Source organism: Barbus barbus, assembly GCF_936440315.1.
Source record: "Barbus barbus genome assembly, chromosome: 33".
In the NCBI taxonomy this organism is placed as follows: Eukaryota; Metazoa; Chordata; class Actinopteri; order Cypriniformes; family Cyprinidae; genus Barbus; species Barbus barbus.
In genome coordinates, this window is record NC_136761.1 from 3,584,150 (window position 1) to 3,608,204 (window position 24,055).

The 24,055-nt window shown below is 38.4% G+C and overlaps 1 protein-coding gene and 1 long non-coding RNA gene across 2 annotated transcripts; both read left to right on the plus strand.

The window, feature by feature from the left end:
• The first annotated feature begins 3,199 nt into the window (after nt 1–3,199).
• LOC306853564 (uncharacterized protein) lies at nt 3,200–18,134 on the plus strand. Its single transcript, XM_079391067.1, has 12 exons — nt 3,200–3,416; nt 5,982–6,448; nt 7,228–7,289; nt 9,070–9,172; nt 10,903–10,988; nt 11,077–11,177; nt 11,386–11,456; nt 13,055–13,162; nt 13,317–13,387; nt 14,169–14,286; nt 14,370–14,534; nt 15,790–18,134. The coding sequence occupies exons 3-12, from the start codon at nt 7,255–7,257 to the stop codon at nt 17,278–17,280; spliced, it is 2,349 nt and encodes a 782-aa protein (XP_079247193.1). The 5' UTR covers nt 3,200–3,416; nt 5,982–6,448; nt 7,228–7,254; the 3' UTR covers nt 17,281–18,134.
• A 3,609-nt stretch (nt 18,135–21,743) lies between these two features.
• On the plus strand, nt 21,744–23,297 carry LOC306852955. Its single transcript, XR_013782683.1, has 5 exons — nt 21,744–21,810; nt 22,140–22,175; nt 22,482–22,533; nt 22,866–22,919; nt 23,127–23,297. It is a non-coding gene; the product is annotated as an uncharacterized lncRNA (long non-coding RNA).
• Nucleotides 23,298–24,055: the final 758 nt, after the last annotated feature.

The following is a 24,055-nucleotide window of genomic DNA, read 5'->3' on the forward strand; positions in this document are numbered from 1 at the left end:
AAATGACTAAATGTAAATGTTAAATTAATTTGAAAATAAACATAATAATATAAACTAATAATGGAATAACTGAGTGAACTATACTGTTTTCAACATTGATAATACTGTAATAAGTGTTTCTTGAGCATCATGTGGTTTCTGAAGGATCATGTGACAATTAAGAACGGAGTAAAGATAATGAAAATTCAGCTTTATATCATCATCATGGCAGTAAATTTAACACAGAGAACAGCTATTTTAAAGTGCAAAAATATTTCACAATATTGCTGTTTTTACTGTATTTTTGATCAAATAAATGCAGCCTTTGTGAGCATTACAATCTTCTTTCACAAATTTTATTTTTTTCAATTTTTTCAAAAATTTCAATCTTCTTCTTTCCCAACTCTTTGAACAATAGTTATGTTGTTGATATTTATTACTTTTGGAAATTTTGCACATATTTTCTGCACAATTGCAGTGACTACAGTACATTCTTTTAATAAGCGCTGATTTTGTTGCATGCCACTGAGTCTATTATTGTAGCATACACAATGATTGCAGAATAAACATCATGTAAAACTCTCACTGTGGTTGGTTACATATCATTTGAATAGTGGATTTTCCATCTAAGCGGGTGGCTCTTAAAATGCACCAATGTGGAGCAGAATTTGCTGATAGTCAAACATCTTACTTAGTGAGGCTAGTTCATTTACGGTGGCTGATTAATGATCTGTATTTTTATTTATGTAACCACCCCAGTACATCAAAGCAAAGCTAAAATGACACTGCATGTGTATCATACTGGTATCTTGATAGCATTTTTTCATGAATTCCAACTAAAAGGGCTGAGATAAGAGCAACATTTCTAGATACAAAGATACTATTCTGGCACAGCAGTTCCTCGGCAGTGCTGAGGGATATAGGGGCATAACCTCACAAAAGCCTGTTCTGATGAGCTGTGCCTGTCAGCATGCTGTAAGCTTGAGTTGATCTGGGAGAAAAGCTGTAAATGTAGAGGTGATAGGACTCAACACTCGCTCGGTCACCTGATATCCTCTCATTTCCATGTTTCTCCTAATTTTGGGGATTCTGTTTTTCCTTTCAGGTGCTGGCCAAAGCTCCAAAGCTCACTGTGCTGTTTCCCATGACCAGTTCTCAGCTCACTTCATCTTGGGTTCTCATCACCAGAACTGATCAAAGCCTTCTCCAGCGCACAGGAAGATTGCAGCGACTGGCCTTACCTTGATACTGGAACTGACAAGAAGATCAGAGGCTGCCCATATGAATGTTCTCAGTGTATGAGAACTGATCCTCAGTCAATTTTGCCTTTTGTGTCTCGGTTGATGGTATTTTTAACCAAGGATGAAACTGACTTGAGATCAGTGCTGTTACACTGAATAACAATGGCTTCTGTTTCTCTCATAATGGTGTCTCGGTGCACACTCAGGCCTCCTGTTGTGTTCACTGCTTATTCAAAAAGATGAGGATTGCATTTAGTGATAATAGGAAAATTAGTCCTGTGATTATTCCTCATTTGTTAGCATGGACGAATGCATATTGAGACAAACACCAGGGAGCACCATTACCAAGTGTACATGTATCTATAAAATGTGTGTAGGGGAGAACGGGGTGAGTTGAGCCAGTTTTTACCTATGTGTCTGTAAAGCGAGCACATGACAGTAATGGGTCCAACTTAAACATGCACATCAATTTCAGGATGTGGTGCATCCTTGGGAATAATCACTTTGGATATATAATAAGCTGCTTTCAAAATATGGCTTTCCAAAAAAAGTGGTATCTTGGCCTTACCCAGTGAGGGGTAAAATGAGCCACATGGAGTTAAACTGTGCCATTGATTATGCTGAAGTAAAACTGAATTTTGTTTACCTCAAGCTATGTCAAAGGAAGAGAATTTCAATAAAAATTAATTGAAATCTATGTGGACTCGGGGTTGCCAGGTTTTCACAACAAAGCCCGCCCAATTGACTTATCGGTAAGCCCCTCCCCTGAACGCAGACCAGCCAATGGCAGTCGAGTATCAGTTGCACGGGGAGCGGAACTCGGACATCTTTAGCTTTCAGCGCCATAGAGAAGCATTGGAAGATCCGAAGCTTGAATTGGTTTTATGGGGTTTATGCTTCAAAAATGGAAAAACTATGTGCCTGGGGTACTTGTAACACTGATTCCAGGTATCCTGAGAGGATGGGCAATATAATTAATTTTATTACATTTCCTGAATCCAAACAAAACAGAGCAAAATGTCCCCAAGTATTCAACCCCAATACAAATGAAGACAAAAACGTTCATTTTCTGGTTGTCATACACTCATTAAGTTTTATTTCCATCTGCTCAAGCAGAACATTAATGTCATCTTGTGCTATAGCAAGGTATCTCTGGCTAAAACTATAGCTAACTTTAAAGTTAGTGAGTCCATGCTAACATACAAACCTAAATAGCGGACTATTCTCGCGTCTTGTACAGTGTAGGTCAAAAACACTTAAACGAAGGGCTACATTTCAGTGCCTCTCCATATTAAACTGGTTAAATGTACATTAATTTAATCGTACCCTGCGATGTGTTGATCCTGCATGTTGTCATCCGCGATCGTGATGACCGACCATAATATGAGACTTCTCCCGCTTGCATTGAGATCTGTAAACCCTAGCTTACACTGTATAAATAGGCCAATTTTTTATAAACAAGGTCTATTTAAAATTTTAGTTTCCAGACAGTTTCCTGAACAGACAAAAAACTGTTTTTGAACATAAATATGATAACCAATGACTCCATGGGCCTCTCTTTATCACAGGGTGAGGAAAATGGATAACTCATATCAGCAAGGTTCTAATCACCCTGCTCTCCACTATATATACACTATATATTTGAATTCATATAGCTTAATTTAAAGATTTTTTCTTGGTAGTAAAAATTTTAATCCTACTATGGAGAAGGCATACGTCATGAATATTAATTAGGTCACGTTGAAGTTGCTGAGTAACTTGCCTATAGCGTTTAAGACCTTTTTTTTTTTTTTTTTTTTGTAATAATGTATAAATTTTCATGATTTTGAAGGACTGTCCACTGCTTACCAGTTTGCATTTCTGCTAAATCGGTTAGACGAGCGGCACGTTACCTAATTAATATTCATGAGATAATTCTTTCCCGTAGTAGGATTGGTGAATTCCCTCGGGGGAAGCCCAATGAGCGCATCAGCTGCTGCGCATGCGCATGAAGGAGCGCAGAGAGCGCATCAAAAGTTTGGGAGTTTTCGGTGGACGGAGTCTATTAATGGGACGCTCCGGCGTTCAGTGTGTGTTCGCCAATGTTTTATGCTCATAGACACGCGTGCAAATTTCTCACAGTGGACGGGGAATTCTTATATAGCTTTTTCATTTAGTTCTGAATCGGATTGCATGCGTAATGATCCGAAGTTAAAGGTAAGTAGCGTTTTATTTGTGCTTCTCTCAAACCGACCTCTCTGAACTGAGTATATATTTTCACTCGCATCATCCAACAGTATTTCCGAGTGCCTCATTTCTACTGGAGTTGTTTATTTCTAGGAAATTTAAATATAAGAGTTTAATAAGCAAATATATAAGACGCTGCCTGCAGAGACAACTTGCCAAGACGTTCATAAAGTTACTCGAACAGCTTTAACTGAACTGAGGCATTATTTTGACTTGTTTTTAATCATCTGCGTTTTTCCACAAGTCTTTTTTGTAACAGAGGTTAATAGAGCGCGCTCAGGAGGCTCTGAAAAGAATGAAAATGTAGCGAGTTCAGTCTGCATCATTCTATTCTATTTCTGTTTCTCTCACATGATCAAGTTTCTGATATATATGGGACTTTTTAAGGTGATCTGCACTGATAGCTTTGCTTGTGCAGGTTCTTTAATAAACATCTGCCGACTGCATTATCAATCGATACTGGAAATTATTTAGTTTTTTTACATGCATGCGAACTTCCATAATGTGCTTAAAGTGCTCTATTTTCACAATAACTTTGTACCTAATATACTAAAAAAAAATCTTTAGTGCTAAAATGTGCTTTTAACATATAATCTTTATTTAAAAAAAATTGTAGTACACTCGAACCCATCTTTCATACACTAGTGCACTCAAGTGAACTACAAGTGGTAACTAAATACATTTTTGAAACACTGAGATCCTGAGTGTGTTAAAAGCATTTAGTTCATATTCATGATGTCCCAAAATAGCACAGTTGGGTGCACTTTGATCTTAAGTTTATCATAAGAAGTACTAAAGAATATGTTTTTAAGTATATTAAATACAAAATTAGTGTGTGTGAAAGTAGAGCACTTTAAGTTCCTTGTGGAAGTGCACTTTTTTTTCACTTGGGTTCCTTCAATACTGTTTAAAAGCATCCCAAGATGCACCTCATTGATGGCTGAGAGAAGGAACAGTGTGAGAAGCGTTTTAATGTCTGCACACAATTCCTATACTTTATTCCCATTCTTTCATTTTGATTATTATTATTCCAAAAGTTGAAAACCGTAGTTTTTGGACGTGCATGTACACATGGAGGCTCATGTTTTTGTCAGCACAGCCTCTTGTTTGCTCTGCCAGTAATCCAGAATCTGTGTCAGCTTCTGTCCTTGTCCTGTGGCCTCATTCATTAACTGGACTGGAGGAAGGAGCGTCACATAGTAGATGCTCGGAGCACATGTGGCAGGAGTTTCTCTGAGGAGGAAGGAAGCACTCAAGGCTTGAGCGCTTCATGTGCTGGGAAATCTCAACACCTTGGACCCTTTTGAGAGTGTTACCTCAGGTTAAATTCTTCCCTGGCAGCAGCACAAGCACAGAGGGGAAGCACACACCGTTACAGACACCCTCGTGTTAATTGGGTGAGGAGCTGCCAGGTGCCTGACCCCATAGGCTCGCTTTGGGTTGCCCCATTGCTGTAAACAACATCATTGTTTGTTGATCGGTGCTCGTGTGCAAGTGAGGATGAACTGCATGATGTAATCTGGCTTTGCTATAGGAGCTGTGATCAGCTGGGCTCTTCTAAACAGGACATTTTGCTTTGGATTTGTGACTTTTTGCATTAAACCAAAATGATTTCTGGCTAGTTATTTTTAGGTTCAAATGTATGCCATATGTGTGTATACAGCACCAGTCAAAAGTTTGGAAAATGACTACTTTATGTTTTGAGAGGAATCAATTTTTTTTTTTTTTTTTGCAAGATTCATTGATTAAAATGCTCAAAAGAGCAGCAATTGTTTGAAATAGAAATATTTTGCAACATTATGAATGTCTTTACTGTCACATTTGTTCAGTTGATAATCATTCTTGAGCAGCATCTTAGAATGATTTCTGAATGATCACGTGACACTGAAGACTGGAGTACACTCTTAAAAATAAAGGTGCTTCACGATGCCATAGAAGAACCTTTCTGTCTAAATGGTTCCATAAAGAACCTTTAACATCTGAAGAACCTTTCTGTTTCATGAAAGGTTCTTTGTGGCGAAAGAAGGTTCTTCAGATGATAAAAAGGTAAGAAAGAGATGGTTCTTTAAAGAACTTTTTGACTGAAGGTTCTTTGTGGAACCAAAAATGGTTTTTCTATGGCATTGCTTGAAGAACCTTTTAAGCACCTTTATTTTTAAGTTTAATGATGCCAATAATTCAGCTTTATCATCACAGCAAAACGCATATTTTAATTTATAGCTATAATTTTAAATTGTATACTGTATCAACATAACAGTAAAACCAATATTACTTTTAGAAACAGTAATATTGTTTTTATGTTGATCAAATAAATTCAGCATTTTTGAGCATAAGAGACTTTTCAAAAACTTATGGATGATAGTGTATATATAAAATAACTATTCATTGTAGTTTCTTGCAGTCACAAGCTATAGAAGTCGGATAGTTGATCTATTTTTGTTCTCATATTTTAGTGATTTTAATTTGCATGCTGTTTTACCAGTTTGCAGTGTAAAAGTTGTTGTTTCAGTGCATCTATCTTGTTTCCCGCTGCAGATATACATCACAGCCGTGAGGAGAGTGGACAGCATCTCTCTTGTGGACTTTTCACCTGTGGTATATCATTTGTCTGGAAACTAAATCTTCAACATTTCATGGAACATACTTTGACACCCAAGAACAAGAAGTGAAATCCATGGCCACCATCCCCATCCCTCCCCCCCCCTCCCCCTCCTCCTCCCCCGCCGCCTCTTCCGCCCGTCTCCAGCGGTCTGACCCGAGTCGACTCTGGCCGCAAACACCGGCTTCGCAACCTCAACTGGGAGCGGATCCCCAAAGAGCGAGTGGAGGGCCGCGAGAGTGTGTGGAGCGGCTCTCTGGATGAGGACTGTGAGCTCTCCATTGACCTGAGCTCTCTGGATGAGCTCTTTGGGCAAAAAGAGGGTGACAGGCCAGACCGGGCCACTGGCTTCCGGCGCAGTTTACGGCGCTGCGGGTCTCCACAAGAGACGAGTGCAGACAAAGTAAGAGCAAGTCTCATTATCTTCCACAAGGATGAAGCTACATTTTTCCTTTTTTTTTTTTTTTTTTGCAACATGAAATTGTTGGTCTTTTGAAAGCCCTGTGTTGTTGGTTTAAGGTCATGACTATCATATAACGTTCAGACGGGATGTTTTTGTGTTTAATCAGCTGAATGGAGCACAAAAATGGAACAGATTAGAGTTTTATGAAAGTTAAACATTTAATTTCACACGCTCATGGCTCAAGATGCTTGAAAAACAAGGTGACAAAGACCTCATCTGTGTTCAGTTTAAAAAAAATAATTTGCAGTAATTGTCTTAAATTTATTGTTGAAGGCAATGCACTTTTTTGCAGACCTGCCCTCTTTTTTTTTTTTAAATAAATGTATAAACTGCATCATAATATATATTTTTTTTCAATATTTACAGCAAGTTCAATGAAGACTTTTAAACAATTTATAGGCACGGTTTCACAGACAGGGCTTAGACTAAACCAGGATTAGGCCATAGTACAATTAGGACATTTAAGTCATTTTTATGAACATACTTAGAAAAAAATATTACTGGTGTGCATCTTGAGACAAAACAAAGGCATTGATATATTTTAAGATCAGTCAGTGCAAGTTTCTTTCAGTTGAAACTGCTCAGACTTGCGTTTTAGTCTAGGATTAGGTTTAAGCCTGGTCTGTGAAACCAGGGGATATTGTTTTATTTAAACCAAGCGGTCACTTTTGCAAACTTGTCTGAGTTTGTGTGCTGATTACCTTAATTTGTGTTTGCAGGTTACACTGCTCGACTCAAAACGCAGCATGAATGTTGGGATATTTCTGCGGCAGTTGAAAATGTAAGTTTTGGTTTCATTTTTACTAGTTATGAACAGTATATACATTAGCCAGGCCACTTGAAAAGACAATATTTGCACATTTATCTGCAAAAATTGAGCAAACGCATTAATATATATTGGTCACCCTGCTCTATATAGACATCTGTATTGGCTGTTTTAAAAATGGGGGCAGTGATATTGTCCCATTTGTTACAAACAGGAAGTGAAGGTTTCCTAGAGAGAGCATCTTAACACTTCAGCCGGGCACTAGCTGCAGGTTATTATGTTTATTTTTGAGCCATTGATTGCCCTCAGAAGATGCTGTCCTGTCAGAACAGCTGGGTTTGATGGTCCCTGAACGTGGGCAAAGGTCACACCTGCTTTTTGGCCAAATGAGCCTTGATGAGAAATGCAACCTGAACTCTGCACTGGCTTTTCATAATTTGCACTGAGATTAAATGTCAATTTTGAATCAGGTGTTTCCAATTAAATATTACAGAGTGAAAGCAGTACATACAGGAAATCATAAGCCTTAAATCATTATTCATCCCTTTCAATGCAGTTGTCTTTGTTTTATGAAAAAGGGTTGTTTTTCATGTCAGCGCTTGCTGAGTAAATATATGGGTGTAGCAGTGCCCATTTGAGTTTGAAAAGCCTTTCCATGGGACTGATATCTGTCAGAACATGTGGAGGAATTACGGAGAAGTGCTTATGCAGGCAAACGCATTTACCTGTGTGTGCAAGTGTACACTACTAGTATGAATTATACTCGGCCGTGGCCAAAGCAGGTCTTTGTTGCCTTTTTTTCATTTTGCACTCAATCAGGAAACCGCAAGAGCCTTCAGTACTTTCTGACATGAACAATTAGGCCAGAAAAATAAAAATATATAAAAGTGTGGTCTTGTCGAACCTCTTGATATAAGCAAATTAACCAGCTGTGGTCTTGATGTGTGTGTGTGTGTGTCCTTTCCTCTGGCCTGAGGAACCAAATGAAACTAGATTGACAAGCATCTGTGACCTCATTTATGTCAATGGGACCAAATCCAGAACGTGTGTTTTTCATTTATTTGCTAAAAGAAAAATCATGTTTACAGTAATGTATTTAAAATGAAAGTCTAGGGGCAAACGTTGCACTGCAGAAGTGTTATGAAATGTTATGTAGCAAGGCATATTACTAATCAAAAATTAAGTTTTGATATTTATGGTAGGAAATTTACAAAATACCTTCATGGAACATTATCTTTACTTTTAATATCCTAATGATTTTTGGCATAAAAGAAAAATCAATAATTTTGACCCATGCAATGTATTTTTGGCTATTGCTACAAATATTCCCCAGCGACTTAAGACTGCTTTTGTGCTCCAGGGTCACATTTGTTTTCACACGATATCCCTATAGACACCAAAAAAGGACTGAAAGGGACACTTGCCCCATAGACTTCCATTGTAATTGCATACATATGTACCAGGATTACTATTATCTAAAACCATAAAACTATTTAATTTCTTGAAATTAAAAAAATAAATAACAAAAAGAAAAGAAAACAAGCTTATTTTATTACAGCTAGTAGCCAAAGTTGTGTCAATCACGTTTACACACTGCCTCCGAAACTTTCATCCGTCATAAAAATAAATCAGACCAGGTTGGATTTTCTGCGTTTTTGCATCCGTAGCAAGCATTTTGATAGGAAAGGATGACTAATACGAAACGCACGACTCGGTGAGCCAGAGATTTGTACTGTATATAGACAGAGAAAATGCTTGAAAGTGATGTAATTTTCAGAGTTTGCTCTTCCCTCAGTGCTGCTAGGGAGATTGTGGAGGATGTGCGGCGAGGGGTCGGAGAGCGTTACGGAGCTGAGAAACTGGCAGAGCTCTGCAAGCTGCTGCCTGATAATGAAGAGGTACTGAATACTCTCTGACACGCCACACTTCACAGAAACGGACACGTCTGTCCTTCCACGCTTCGGTCTGCTTCATATTAAAAGCAATTAGACATGATGCTGTTTGTTTGAGATCATCTGTTTATTCGGCATGATCTCCTGTTACACTTTCTGATTATTAGAAATGTAACACTTCCAACCAGGAAAAGTCTCGCTGGGCGGATAAGGAGATAATTTGCCTTAGAAATATTTTCTTTAAAGAGAAAATTGAGAGAGCCACAATATACTTCAGGTGAAATCAAAGAATGAGCAGGTGTGACGGTATTGTGAAGTAAATCTGGTCAAAGGGAAGTTATTGTGGAGCTCACCTGCGCAAACTTTCCGTAAAACTTCTCTCCAGCTGTTAAAGACTGGGAACTTTATATCAGGTGGCCTTAACTACTATGTACTTAAATTTAAATGAATCATTTGGTAAATGTACTTATTGTATGCATGCATGTTTTTACACTGTACTTATATTTTTAAAAATATCTATGTAGTTACATCAGGTAATTAGTTTCTGTAATTTTATAATTACACTGTTGACCCACCCTTAAACCAACCCATACCACCAAACCTGTCCCTAACCTTACCCGTATCCCACCTCAATAGCAGCAGAAGTGTTTTGCAATACAATATGACCACAATAACTACATTGTACTTATTTTTTGATGTCAATGCGTAGTAGTTAAGGCCACTTAATATAAAGTGACCAAAATTATTTCAAGAAATGTAACTGGATGCCGTTTCACTTGCAATTGGAAAAAAAGTGCATGTCATGACACCATAGACATATACAAAGTGTCATGGTAGCACACAATAGTGTTCATTCATAATTCACATATTCAATACATACTCAAATTAAACCACATTTACAGAAATCCATATAATCAGCAAAAAATAACCATTCTGTCGCATTCAACTACTTTTATTTCCAGCGAATTTATGTCATAATTGTCTGTAAACCTTGTCTTACCAACTGTTCCACAGGTACGTGTTCAATGAACCATGAAAGGTTATTGCACAAGTATGAAAAATATAGTCCCTTTCCTATAAAGATCTGTAAAGCTTATGTGGATTTTACAAAATTATCTTTAAAATACTGTATCCTGAAAAGAGACATTTCTCTCTCTTTATTTTTTTTTTTGTTTGTATAAATGAAAGCAGGACAAATTTCCTCTGAATATTCAGAGATGCACTGGCCACTCTGGTGGATAAGTGTCAATTAGTTCAATATGTGAGCTGTGGAAGAAGCAATCATTTAATGTAATTTACATTACATAATGCCTCTTTGTATATTAAAACGTATAACTTAAAATACTTAAATCTAGTTTGCCATAACAGCAAGGGAGTGGCCTTTGGATTCAAAGACGTGCATGAAACTGACGCAGCTCAAAAGAGAAATAAGTGCAATAATTGAGAGCATTTATAAAAACTTTGTGCAATTAAAACGTGATGTTATTGTAACTGGATTTTGATGAAGATTAATGCAGTTCAAAATGAATGGTTGCATCCTGTTGGAAATAACGGTCTGTGATTCAGTTCATGTCATAAAAATCTCAGGCTACCAAAGTTACGACCCTGGTTATAATCAGTGAATCTAATACTTTAGTATCATGATACTGCCATAGTACTGGTACACTGTGCAACCCTAGTATACCGTATTCATCATCACACATAAATCTACTTTGTATTGGTTTCTTTTTGTCCAGGAGGCCAGATTGAAAAAGTTCAGCGGTGACCGTAGTTTATTGGCAGAGCCGGATCTCTTCATTCTCTCGCTGGTGGAGTTACCCAGGTAAGAGTTCAGGACTATACATTCACAATAATCCACATAGTTTCTTTCACTCCTCGCTCATTAATCTGCTCATCGTCATCATCTCTAGCTTTCGCATGCGTCTGGACGTCATGATCCTCCAGCAGGAGTTTCACCCTGCGGTGACCTGTCTCTGTGTGGCGGCCAGATGTCTGCGGGAGGCGGCTCTAGGTAAAAACTCTCTTGGTTTGTTTGGACCTGTTGCAGCTCTGGAAGCTTTCACTCACCTCCTAAATGAAGTTCACGTGTGAGCCACAAAGAATCCGAGAGCTTGTGCTCAGCCTTTTTATGGAGTTTTGTTCTGGTGTTTGATGGTGTAAGTGGATCCTGATGGGGGGGGATCATTGATGTGGTTGACGCTCATGTGTTGTTTGTGCAGAGCTGCTGAGCTGCCCGGAGCTTCACTACATCCTGCGACTGGTGCTCAAGGCAGGAAACTACATGAACGCTGTAAGTGTTTTATCTGACGCTTGTGCATCAGCACTAGGGTGACCATATTAGAGGACAGTGGGGGCAGAAAGTAGCACAATGACCATATCCCAAATATAAAAACTCAAAATATTGTCAATAATCATTCCCATACCTAAAATACATATTTTACAGTCACCGTTATGCAGATTGATCCTAAACACAGCTAAAAGGCTTCCTACTAGTGGCCATTCTTCACAAAACTTAACATCTACCACCATTTTATCATGGGTAGAATGCTAAATGTTTCAATACAAGCGTTTCAGTCAAATGTAATTTATGCAATATTTCAAACCTTTAACCCGCTGGAGAAAATCAACGCGCCGCAACAGCTTAAAGGTGCCATAGAATGGAAAACTGTATTTACCTTGGCATAGTTGAAGAGTTCTGTACATGGAAATGACATACTGTGAGCCTCAAACACCATACTTTCATCCACCTTATGTAAAAAAGACCACTGAAAAAGAGGCAAATCCCAACATAACACCGACTGTGACGCTACAGTCGGGATCATTCATTTTTACGCCCCCCCAACATTCGCATAATGTATACCAGGACCTGCACAGCCAAATCATTGATGCAGTGTTGCCAGATATTGCTATTAAAACAAACAAAAACTGATAAATAAATAAAAATAAGCCGAAATTATTTCAACCCTTTTGCAATTAAGATACGATAAAGATATTGCTGACCCTAAACTGCAACGTCCTACTTTATTAACTTTCTAAAGTGTCAAAGAGTGAAAAGACAAGTCCAAAAACGCTTATAACAGCTGGATCTGGCAACACAGAGGCTGCGTCCTCGCTCACAAATCTCTCTCAAGCCTCGTTCACTCCACCAGCGTCTCGATCGCTGCGATCATGTTCACACCACAGACGCTAAACATTCCCGCAGAATCTCTTAAAATCTGTAGCTTTGTCTGATACTGGCTCAAACATATAAGGTCGGTTGCCTAATCTCTCCATCGTTCATGCCGGACAGTAGAGATCTGTTTGCTGTGTGAGCTACTGAAATGAGCCGCGCTGTGAAACAGCCAGTCAGAGCAGAGCTCAACATTATTATTCACGACCCTTCCAAATAAGGAAATAACAGACCATTTCATTCTAGGGACAAATCCTAGGGTTGTAAATGGACATGTAAAACCGTTTCTGGAGAATTTTTGCCCTTACCTAATCCATTTACCTTCTATGTAGATATCAGAGAACAATTTAAAATATTGTATCAATGCATTCTATGGCACCTTTAAAATCAGCCCAATTCTGTGCAAAAAAAAAGGGGATTTGGCAACCCTGCATCCAAAGTGATTTAAGCACTCCACATATTGATAGCGGCTCAAATTATATTCAATATTAGAAAGTTTGCGGGCGTAGGCAGTAATTCTCTGAAATTCAGGGGAGCAGGATTAAGAAAACAAGACTTTAATACAAAAACACACAATGAATGGCGACTGTAGAAAGCAAAAGCCAGATGCAATTTAAGTCCAAAAAGAGGACATGTCCGGGGAAAAGAGGACGTCTGGTCACCCTAATCAACACGTATCTCCTGGTCTGAATTCAGTCTGAGGTCTCTTGTGCTCTCAGGGTGGTTATGCTGGGAATGCTGCTGGATTCAGGATTTCCTCTTTACTCAAATTGGCCGACACCAAAGCCAACAAGCCAGGCATGAACCTCCTCCATTTTGTCGCCATGGTAAGTGTGACGGATAAACATGTAAAAAGTCACTCTTTCATAGATAAAAAATAAAGTACACAAAGCTGCTGGGGTCATCATGTGATGGAATGGAATCAGTAGGACAGAATTCTGGATCAAATTCAGTCTGAGTGTTGTTTTTTCTCACTTTCAGGAGGCTGTGAAGAAGGATAAAGACTTGCTGATGTTTCCCAGCCGCTTGAGTCACGTCGGTCCAGCTTCAAGGTCAGGAAACAAACAAGCTTTTAACAGTGTCAAAATTCCCTAGCTCCCAATCCAATACAATATCAATGGATTCATCTTGCAAAACCTGTCAAGAACATGTCTGGGTCACATTTCATCCCAACATCAAAAGAATATTTTACATTTAATAAAGATGATCTAGAGTAATGTAGAAAATAAAGTTTTTTGTGAAATCATTTTCATTTTTACTCAACTTCTCATTACTTTCATTACAAAATATCCCTTAATGAGGAAACACAAATCTCAAAAGTAAAAAAAAGGTCACTCTTTAGTTAGGGGTTCAATTCACTGTTAACTAACTAGTGACTAAGGCATCTGCCCAACTTCTAGTTTGTTGCTTATTAATAGTTAGTAAGGTAGTTGTAAGTTTAGGTATGGGGTAGGTTTAGGGCATCTAAAATATGGTCATGCAGAGTAAGGCAATAATAGATGCTTTATAAGTACCAAAAACAGCCAATATGCTAGTAATATGCATGCTAATAAACAACTAGTTAATAGTCAGAGTTGGTCCCTAAACTAAAGTGTTACCAAAAAAAATAAACTCTCTTTAAAGTATTTTACATCAGACTTTTTTGTTGTTGTTCTGACTTTGTTCTTTTTTTAATTTTCTGGTGGAGTGAAATATGACCCAGTTTTCACAAGGCTTAGTGAAATTAGCTTTTTTAATATATTTCACAAATATTGCACTTAGAACATCATGTTCCTCCGTGATTAATATTAGAAAGAAAACTTAAATCACAGATTGTTTGGTTTTTCTGGGCAGGTTGTCAGAAGAGTCTGTGGTGGAGGATCATTCTCGACTGCAAAGCAGAGTTGCTGAACTCCGAGTCAGAGCTCAGGCTGATGCTGAAATCGAGCAGCAGACCAGATCATTTCTAGAGGTTCGTTCCCATCAGCGTCCAGATCATATTCACAGATGTTCATGTGTCTGTTCAGCTTGCAATTTCATAATTTCTTCATTCAGGTTGCGGAAGTGAGGCTGGAGGAAGCTCAGGACGAGCTGGATAGCTTACAGAAGACCAGTAAGGGCCTTGTGGATTTCTTCTGTGAAGATGACAAGTCCTTCAAACTGGAGGAGGCCTGTCTTATCTTCCACTGCTTCTGCCATCGGTTCCAAAGAGCTGTGCAGGTGAGCAGCCTTGTGTTGAATCATGTTGACTGTCTCTTTAAACTACAACAACCAAATAAAGTTTAAAATGCCTGAAGCTAGAGCTGCAAAATCTGAATCTTTTCAGCCTCTGTGTTGCCAGATCCAGCTGTTATAAGCGTTTTTGGACTTATCTTTTCACTCTTTGACACTTTAGAAAGTTAAAGTAGGACGTTGCAGTTTAGGGTCAGCAATATCTTTATTGTATCTTAATTGCAAAAGGTTTGAAAATTACAAAGAGACACAGTTTAACTTGATATTTTTTCATGTAAATGTGACCCATAGTAACCACTTAAGTGATGTTTAATTGGTTTGGTAAAGTTATTGATAATATAAATATTAGTGCTGTCAAAAGATTAATTGCATCCAAAATAAAAGTGTTTGTTTACATCATATATGTGTGTGTGCTGTGTATATTTATTATGAATATATAAATACACACATATACACTAAATATTTACATGCATATATTTATATTCATATACTTTGTTATATACAAATATTTTTAATATAAAAACATAACATTATTTTTCTTAAATATATAGATGCATCTTTTGATTTATATATATATTAATCGCATCCAAAATAAAAGTTTGTTTACATAATGTGTGTGTACTGTAAATATTTTAAAAAAAAATTATGCTGTGTGTTTATATATACATAATAAATGTGCACAGTATATATTATGTAAACAAAAACTTTTATTTTGGATGCAATTAATTGTTTGACAGCACTAATAAATATTCTCTACTAAAAAAAACATTTTTCATTTTGATTTTTGAATCCCAATCATATCGAAAGATTTTTTTTTTTTCTCCAAACAGAAGAACCATAATTTAAAGTCACCCAAACATTAAACTTGCATTTTTTTTTAATGTTTAGTTTTTTTTTACATTGTAATATATATAGTAAAATGCTAGTTACAGATTATGCCAATAAAAATCATGTAAATGGGCAAAAATAAAGGTTAAAAAGCAAAATTTAGGTATTTTTCATGTAATGTAGACATTTTTGTTAATATCCAATAACTGTATGTGCTTCTGGTAATATACTGTATTTACTTGCATGCATTTTTCTTAATAAATGGAAAATGTCCAGTGGCTTCCATGAACATTTTACCTGATGGCATAAATCTGTGACTAATCAGTTCATTGAAATGGCCAATCAGTTTAAACCGATTTATGGAAATAAAGTTCAGAATCTCAAACGTGATTTGTTCCTATCTGCTTTCTAACAGGAGAACACCGAGAGGGAAGTACAAGAGCAGCGGCGTTTGGCGCGCGAGCGTGTGAATGTGGAAAAGCGTCGCTCTCTGGCTCTGTGCACCGGGCTGGAGGTGGAGCAGGAGTCTTCTGACCTGGAGCATGCGCTGCAGAGGAGCTTGAGTTACACGGGGAGCCGCCGCAGCCTGCGCAGACTCTCGCAGTACTTCCTCCGTTCCGGTGAGAGAAACGTCAAATCTCACAACCCACAGCACCAACAATCAGAGGACTCAGACCTACATGCTCTCAATCCTGAAGCATTCAGCAGAGACTCGGAGCTTAGACATTTGCTGCTGAAGAATGATGCTGACACTGAGGAGACTAAAGGGATTAATAAAGTCAAACAAGCTCTGCGTTTAAGCACAGATTCGACATGTGACCTGCAGCGAGATGCAATGGCTTTCCCGAATGCTACAAAAATCCATTCTAGGTTGAATACGAGGACAGTCCCCAGTGATAACGCTTTTGTTGCTTTGGGAAAAACAAAAACGTCAGATCAGCAGGGGGCAGTGAATGTCTCTCCGCTCACAGGACTATCCCCTAACAAAGTTTTGAAAGTTGAGAAACCAGTTCAAGACAGCTCTGAAAGGCTGACGCAGATAGAAACCGATACCTTGAAGGATGCTAAGAATAAAGAGAGTGTAAATGGCACATCTCAAAAGAGAGAGACGTGGTCAAGTGCATCATCTCCTCCTGAAGATCTCACCCAGGAGCCCTGTAGCCCAGACAGAGAGCACGTTTACCCGGCAATTGGAGAGACGCTGGAGTGTCACACCCTAGTGAGGGCCCTACGCTCCTATGAGAGCCTTTCTCCAACTGTGACGCGACCAACCATCAATCACTGCTCCAAATGGAAGAAAGAGCGGGAAGCCGAGGAGCGAGGCGGCACAAGCTCACCGCACGCCAAGGATGATTCCCGTCTGGTAAAGACGCCGACTCGAGGGCCAACCAAAAGACTGCTGGTACAGCGAGGAGGATCCTCCAACAGCAGCGGGATCCCGAGAGTGCGCACAAAAGCAGAGCCGACCCCTGCGGACGCTTTGTCGACTAATCATGTGTCACGGCCTTCCCCTACACGTCCTTCGTCCATACGCACATCGCTAGCGGCACGCTTGTCTGGCGTTCAAAATGAACTCAAGCGCAACAGCAGTGCACGCCAGCGAGTAAACGCCCCGTCCGATACGGGGAAGCAAAAAGGTAACACTACTGAGAAGCTGACCCCGGATAAGGACAAGAGTCAGGAGCCGTTTGTAAGGGGTTCGCCGCTTCGCGTCTCCAAACGCCTAGCGCCCAACTCTGAATCCCAGTCTCCCCGGAGCATGCACTCTCCCACCGCTGCTACGACTGCGAAGACAATCCGTACGGCCATCATAAGTGCAGCCAAAGTCAAGACAACCAAGAGTCCTGGCACCAGAATCCCAGGCACTAAAATTCCCAAACCTGCTCCCCAGCCCACGTGGAGATGATATCTGGTTTCTTTAACTCTGAGTAGCAGGAGGTTGATGTTATCTATGCATGTCATAACATGCGTAAGGAACTAAATTGATATGATTTTCACTAGTGGATGTCAAGGTTTTTGTGTGAATGGTCAACTCAAACTGCAGAATGCCAGTAAATAAAGGAGCCATTCTTTGGGTCGGCCCAGAATGGACTCTGTAATGCATCTGAGCAGAGTGACTGCTACTTCCAGAGCTCTCCGCTGCTAATTCAGGTCACAGCGAGTTTCGCCTCTCATTTCAGGACTTTGATGGAAACGGTCAGGAGAGTCGCGTCCAGCACTGTCTTTAGCTCTACCTCTGGACACTCGAGTGCTCTGTGCAGGTTACAGCGCACATCCGCAGGATTCCTGCCAGAACCTTCTTTCAATATGTTTTGTTTGTGATGTTAGAATGTCGAATGGAGCTGTCACAGTCAAAACAGACCACAGTTAATGACTGAAGTGAATGCTCCTGTCATGTGGGATATTGATTTTAACTTGCCCTTTGATTCAGGTCAAATTGACTGCTTGAGTTACAGGTACAAAATAATGATGCAAAACTTCAGTTAAAATCATGCATGTAATAATTCAAGATCCCAAAGCTAATGTGTTGAAGTAAATTGTGTGTGTCCATTTGTACATGTTGGGTTCCTTCAACTCTGATGCACTTTACAGACGAAAGAGAGATTTAATGCTGGCAGAAACTTTCTTTGTGGTAATCTGCTGTACTTGTGTGTGTTGTTTATATGGAATGTTAAATTAACAATCAAAAACACAGCTGCCATTTTTAATGTTTGTATCTGTAAATAATGAGAATTTGAAATAAAAATTGAATTTACTGTTATTCTTTCTGCAAGTAAATGTTATTTAACATAAAATTGTTGAGTGATACAGATATAACACACAGCTGGTCATGTGAGCTGGTCAAAATGGCAGCTACATCAAGAAGCAGTGTCCAAAACCTGAAAAACGCTGCCTTCACGCATAATATAACAACACCCATGCAATATTTGTTACACCCAATCTAAAAAAATATGCCTGTCTGGATTTTCATCCTTAGGTTTTGAGCACATCTCTCAACAGCATCTCTCGGCTGAGCCTTCATCTTATGTGAGTGAACATTTTAAACCGATTTGTCTAAAGCATCATTAATCTCTTTAGTTGTAAAATGAACACCGGTGGAGAGGATTACTTGCAGCACATTTAAGCATCTAAACATAATAAGAGATGAGATCATACAGCAGGACAATGCATTTGGGAAGAAAGGACATAAATTCTAATTTTTTGAAGTTTAATGATGGTGGTAATCAATGTTGGGTAAAGTTACTTTTAAAGTAATGTATTGCGATATTGCATTACTCTATTAAAAAAGTAACTGAGTTAGTTACTTTATGGAAAGTAATGCATTACATTACTTTTGTTACTTTTTGGCGGCTTGGCTTGCTTTTTTATTTTTAATAACAAAAAACCAAAAGTGCTTTACTTATTTGAAAATGAACTCAGATATTGTCTAGTAAATATAAAAGTAACGCGTTACTTTACTAGTTACTTGCAAAAAGTAATCTAACTCGCGTTACTTGTAATTTGTTAACATAAACGCTGTAAGCAGAGCTGGGTAGGAACGGATTACATGTAATCTGGATCATGTAATCAGATTCCAAAAATTAAGTAATTGTAATTAAAGATTAAATTATATTTTAATATACTCGAAATCAGGCTACAGTTATATTTTTTATGGATTACATGATTTCATATTATTCACACAATAGCAATATTTTATTCATAATTTATTGATTTCTCCCTAATGTCTCTTTTTCATCTTTTAAATGTTCCTTAAGTAGCCTACCGCTTCTATAGACAGAGATCAGTCACTAGTCAGGTGGTTCCGCAGTGTTTGACAACTGGATTAACGTTTTGTCATCTGATCCTCTTTCATCTAATATATTTTTATTTGAAGTACCCCTGAAATTTTAAAATAAATATTTTAATAATGAAGTATCACATTTGCATGTTCATGGTTCTCTGATGTTGGTTAATGGTCACATGACATGCAGGTAAAAAAATAAAATCTTTTTTTTCAGTAAGTGTTTTATTTTGATATCATAAAATTATTTGTTTTAATTTAACATTTTTATGATTTAATTAGCTTTTTCTTAAACTAATAAACCCCCTGCAGTTCCTTCACAACCCCAGTTTGGGAAACCTTGACATAATATAATGTTTAATGCATGTTTTGATCGCAACAAACAGAATATATTTTCTTACTCTGTGTATTTCTATATCATTCTGTTTAAATCAATGTGAAAAATGAGATGGGTCAAAAGTAGTCTTACCTAAAATGTGTAATGTAATGGATTACGTTACTAACCACAATTTTTGTCAGGTAATTTGGAATCAGAAACTGATTTAAATGTGTAAGTAATCTACTCAGCACTGCTGGTAATGGGGCAGCTACATTTTAGGTTCTTTTGGATGGCCTCACTCTATCAATGACTTATGCCAAAATGATAAGGTCAGAGTGGGCAAATGAACCAGAAGGTCCTGAAACGTCATCTTATTTTGCAGTCCTCATTAACAGCTCATTGTTTTGTGGCCCTCGGTTGCACTCAAAGGCCCCTGATCGCTCATCCCCTTCTCTTGACACAGTCACTCCCAGCTTGTAAACGTTGCCATGGTGATGCTTCAGGCATGGTCAAGAATCCCCAGCTGAACAGTGGGAGACGGGAGAGGAAAGGATGCTAGACTTGGGGTCCCAGTGGGAACGACCCTTTTATAGGACATAATGACGCCAGAACTCTTGGGAAAGGCAATAAACCGCTGCTGTCTGTCTGTGTATCCATGTGCACGCATGTCATTCAGTGCATTGCTGGTTTGATCAATCTCTGCCAATGACATCGTTATTCTGTGGGAAATGCAATGAAACGTCTGGAGAAGTCACAACAAGAATATAATAGGCCTGTTAGAGGCGTTAGACCTCCCTCAACTCAAATACAACTACAAGATGTAGGCTACTTGCATTATACAAACAAGTACTCCCTTCATTTTGTGTCAAATATTTCTCAGTGTGTGTCACTTAAAGTAAAATGAATGACTGATAGCAGTCACATTACTGTGACAAGACAAGATTTCTGACATTTTTACACACATCTTAATCATTCTAAACTGTTTTGACCTGCAAAAAATGTCCTAGATCATCAAAAACACTCAAGATGTATTGCAAGAGTATTTTGGGGGGTGTTGTGGATGCTATAGATTCTAGAGTTTTGATCGTTTTGTTGTTTAGTGGTTGTATCTTAAAATCTATAGAAGTTATACCCTTTGGTTGCACAGACAAAGCTTAAACTGGAATAAATGCAGGTCTGTGCTGTTTTAACTGAAGTAAATGAACTTGACCTGGCATCTTAAAACAGGCTATGTCAGTACCATTGATTTGTCTCAAGATGCACAGCACAGCAGTAATGTATTTTCTGAGGCACGCGTATAAAAGATGCTTATCCCCTGGTTTAAGCCTAGTCCTAGACTAAAAGGTAAGTCTTAGCTGTTTCAGCTGAAATAAACTTGCACTGACTGATCTTAAAACATGTCTCAAGATGCACTCCAGTAATGTTCTTTCTTCTAAGCATGCTTATAAAAATGACTTAAATGTCCTAATTGAACTATGGCCTAATCAAACCCGAGATTTTACTATACTACTTAACTAAGCTTTAGAGGGCCTAACAGTATCTTGGCTTTCTTAGTTAAACATACAGTATAATGTATTATATTCCTTATGACATTGAAAGATGCGTTTAGCATTATATTTAGACTTGTGCTCTTATTAACCGGAGCAAACCTGCTCCTGAACCTGCCCCAGTTGTAAACAGTAAACAGAAGCATAATAATGTAGTTTGAAATGTTTAATAAATCATCTATACATTTAATTCATGAAGTTTTTTCACTTATTTTCAATGATTACTGATGCAGGGGCTGTGTTTACATAGTAACTGTAAAACAGGTCTGTGTGCGATGAAATAGGCTCTTTGTTCATTACACCTGAACTATTACTAAAGTATTATTAACGCAACTATAACGTATTTCAGCAACGGCCGATGGGTTCTTTGGGTTTTTATAGTGGATTGCGTGTTCTGTTCGAACAACAGGAGAAACGAGTGCTTTGCGAATCGACTCGAATGAATCATTGAAATGAATCAGTTATTTTTTATTATTAATTATTGAACAGACAGTACAAGAAGAACATAGCCAAAGGATCACATACAAATCCATAAAATAAACATAAAACACAAACGCATACACGTTAATAATAAAAATTGCTATAAAAAAAAAGAAGAAAAAAAGAATCAGTTCATAAGAGCGATTCTCTCGCGAATCAGACTTCACAGTGTGATGTCACGCTCTCTCTTCTTCGGTGGTATTCAGCAGCGCTATAAATACGTGCGCGCTACTCTGCGCGCTCTCTCACTCTTGCGATGTTTCCGCGTCAGAGCGCATAAAAATGAGAAACTCCGGCTGCTGCAGGATGGTAAGGTTTTACCAAAACAAGTTATTGCCTGCAGTTTTGGTGAATTATACAAGTATTCAAACTAGGTACGTAATCAAATCGTCTGTTTCGAAATGGTTGATACTAACTCGTGCGCGCGAGTTTGGGCACGTGGCTGTTTCCTTGACAGTTTGGTTGTTTTGGTCAAATTAAACCGCTTTAAAACTATCTTTTGAAAGTCCCTCTTCTCTCGTAGTCCAAATCAGGAACTTAAATTCCCATACACTTGTAGTTGAATCGCATTAAGTTACACAGGCGGCTCTGTTGACGCTAGTATTATGTGTTTAATATTTGCTGGTGTGTTGTTTTAGGGGCTGAACGTGGCCTGGATCTCCTGCAGCTCTGATGTAAGTGTGCTGCTCTTCTCTGGTTTGATACCCCAGCGGTAGTCAGCAGTGCAGGCCAGTCCATGCCTGAGCTAGTGTTACTCTGCTGGAAGAGAAAGGTGCTGCCGTGTGTGCTCCTCCAGGTTTGGCTGTTTTAGTGAATCCTGCTGTGTAGCACAGGTCAAGCTGTGCCTTCTGAGAGTGGTCTGTGCTCACAAAATGAGGCAGACCTAGTCTGAGGGCGAACACTCATCAAATGTGACCACACGTGTGATTCTTGTAGTTGCGTGCTTGAGCCAGAGTTTCTAACTGGGACTGTTTACACAGGTCACACAAGACCCCCGAATACCGTGATCCCAGTGGCCTGTTGTGTTGAGAGGTGAGTACTTCGTTTTAGTTTTTTTCCCCCTCATTTTCTATTTGGGGTTGTACGATTGACAAATCATAGTTGTGGATTTATTCCCATGAAGTACAATTATCACACTTTACCTTAAATGTTTGAAGCAACTGCATGCCATATTCTATGAAAATTAGAATTAACAAGCTGCAAAAAAATTTTTTTGGCTTTCTATAGCATTAAGCCTCAAATGTCACTTATGTATCGGTTTCTTTAAAAAAAAAAAAGAAAATGGGTTGTGACTGCCACTTTTGTTGGTTTATATCGGTCACATTACTTTGACCGGATTATTTTTTTCCCTTAACTAATTACAGGATCAGGTAAATGTTGAAAGGTCTGGAAGGTCCATCACGATCATCCTGTTGTGGGTAAGTTTTTACTTCAGTGTTGTGATCCAAGTTGATACCATCATAGCAGAACTGTTTCTCTGTGATGTCTTTTAAACTTGGAATAGCATATGCAGGGTTGGCACTGATTTTTGTTGATACTGTCTACAAAAATCTGACAAAGAAGCCTGCTACACTTTATTTACTGTTGAGTCGTAATTTGTTTGACGCCTCTTTCTTTTGTTGTAGGGAAAATGTGAAGATCTACGGACATCAAGTTCTCTGTCTTCCTACCCCCTTTACTATGATAAGATGAGCATGTAGGAGATCAGTGCTCACTGTTAACGGTTTACACTTTCAATTTTAAAGTTGTTTGTTTTGTATATTGTTTGTTACAAATATATTAAATTTTATGATTATAAACAATTTTAAGCTCTTCCTACTTTTTCTTTAGTGGAAATGCTTAGAACAGGCTTCATTCTTGGTCGTAGGGAGCCACTTTCCTGTTGAGTTTGGTTCTGTTCTCCAACACACCTGGCTGTAAGCGAAACCAAAGACTTGGATTTGGGTGTGCTTTGATTTGAAACTAGACTCTGCAGGACTGTTTCTGTCTAGGATGGGGGTGTCAAGTGGGGTGTAGTTTTCAAATAATCTTGAAGGACCAGATTAGTTGGATCAGGTGTTTAATAAGGGTTGAAGCTAAACTCTGCAGGGCTCCGGCCCTCTAGGAATTGACTTTGACACCCCTGGTCTAAGACCAGGTATGAGGAACCCCGACCTAGAAAATAACTGTAATCTACAGTCCAGAGACATGGGATGTCTGAAAGTGAATGTCAATATGGTTTCAGGTTTGTTGGGGTTTTTTTTTTTTTTTTTTTTTTTTTTTTTAATAAAAAAGCAAATTTAAGTTGAATTATATTTGATTTGTCATCATGGGCATGGCATGCAGATCAATTAAAAATGAACCAGATGATCAAGGACTTCGGGATCTCCGTAGACTTCCAAGTCTGGACACCCGTGCTCTAGCATCATTGACTGATATACAGGGAATGAATGAGGTGTCTGAAGTGGTACAATTGTCTCATTTAGTCATGTTCTTGTTTTCAGACACTGGAAATAGACAAATTAAAATGTGTTCTATTTAATATTTTTGAGTACTTAAAGTTTTCAAACTTGCC

What these genes read in the sequence shown, in the direction of transcription:
- LOC306853564 (XM_079391067.1), top strand. Translation starts at nt 7,255, where the DNA reads ATGAATGTTGGGATATTTCTGCGGCAGTTGAAAAT. An exon ending in TCTGCGGGAGGCGGCTCTAG is followed by an intron (nt 11,178 to 11,385) that starts GTAAAAACTCTC and finishes TTGTTTGTGCAG; the next exon opens with AGCTGCTGAGCTGCCCGGAG. An exon ending in GGTTCCAAAGAGCTGTGCAG is followed by an intron (nt 14,535 to 15,789) that starts GTGAGCAGCCTT and finishes GCTTTCTAACAG; the next exon opens with GAGAACACCGAGAGGGAAGT.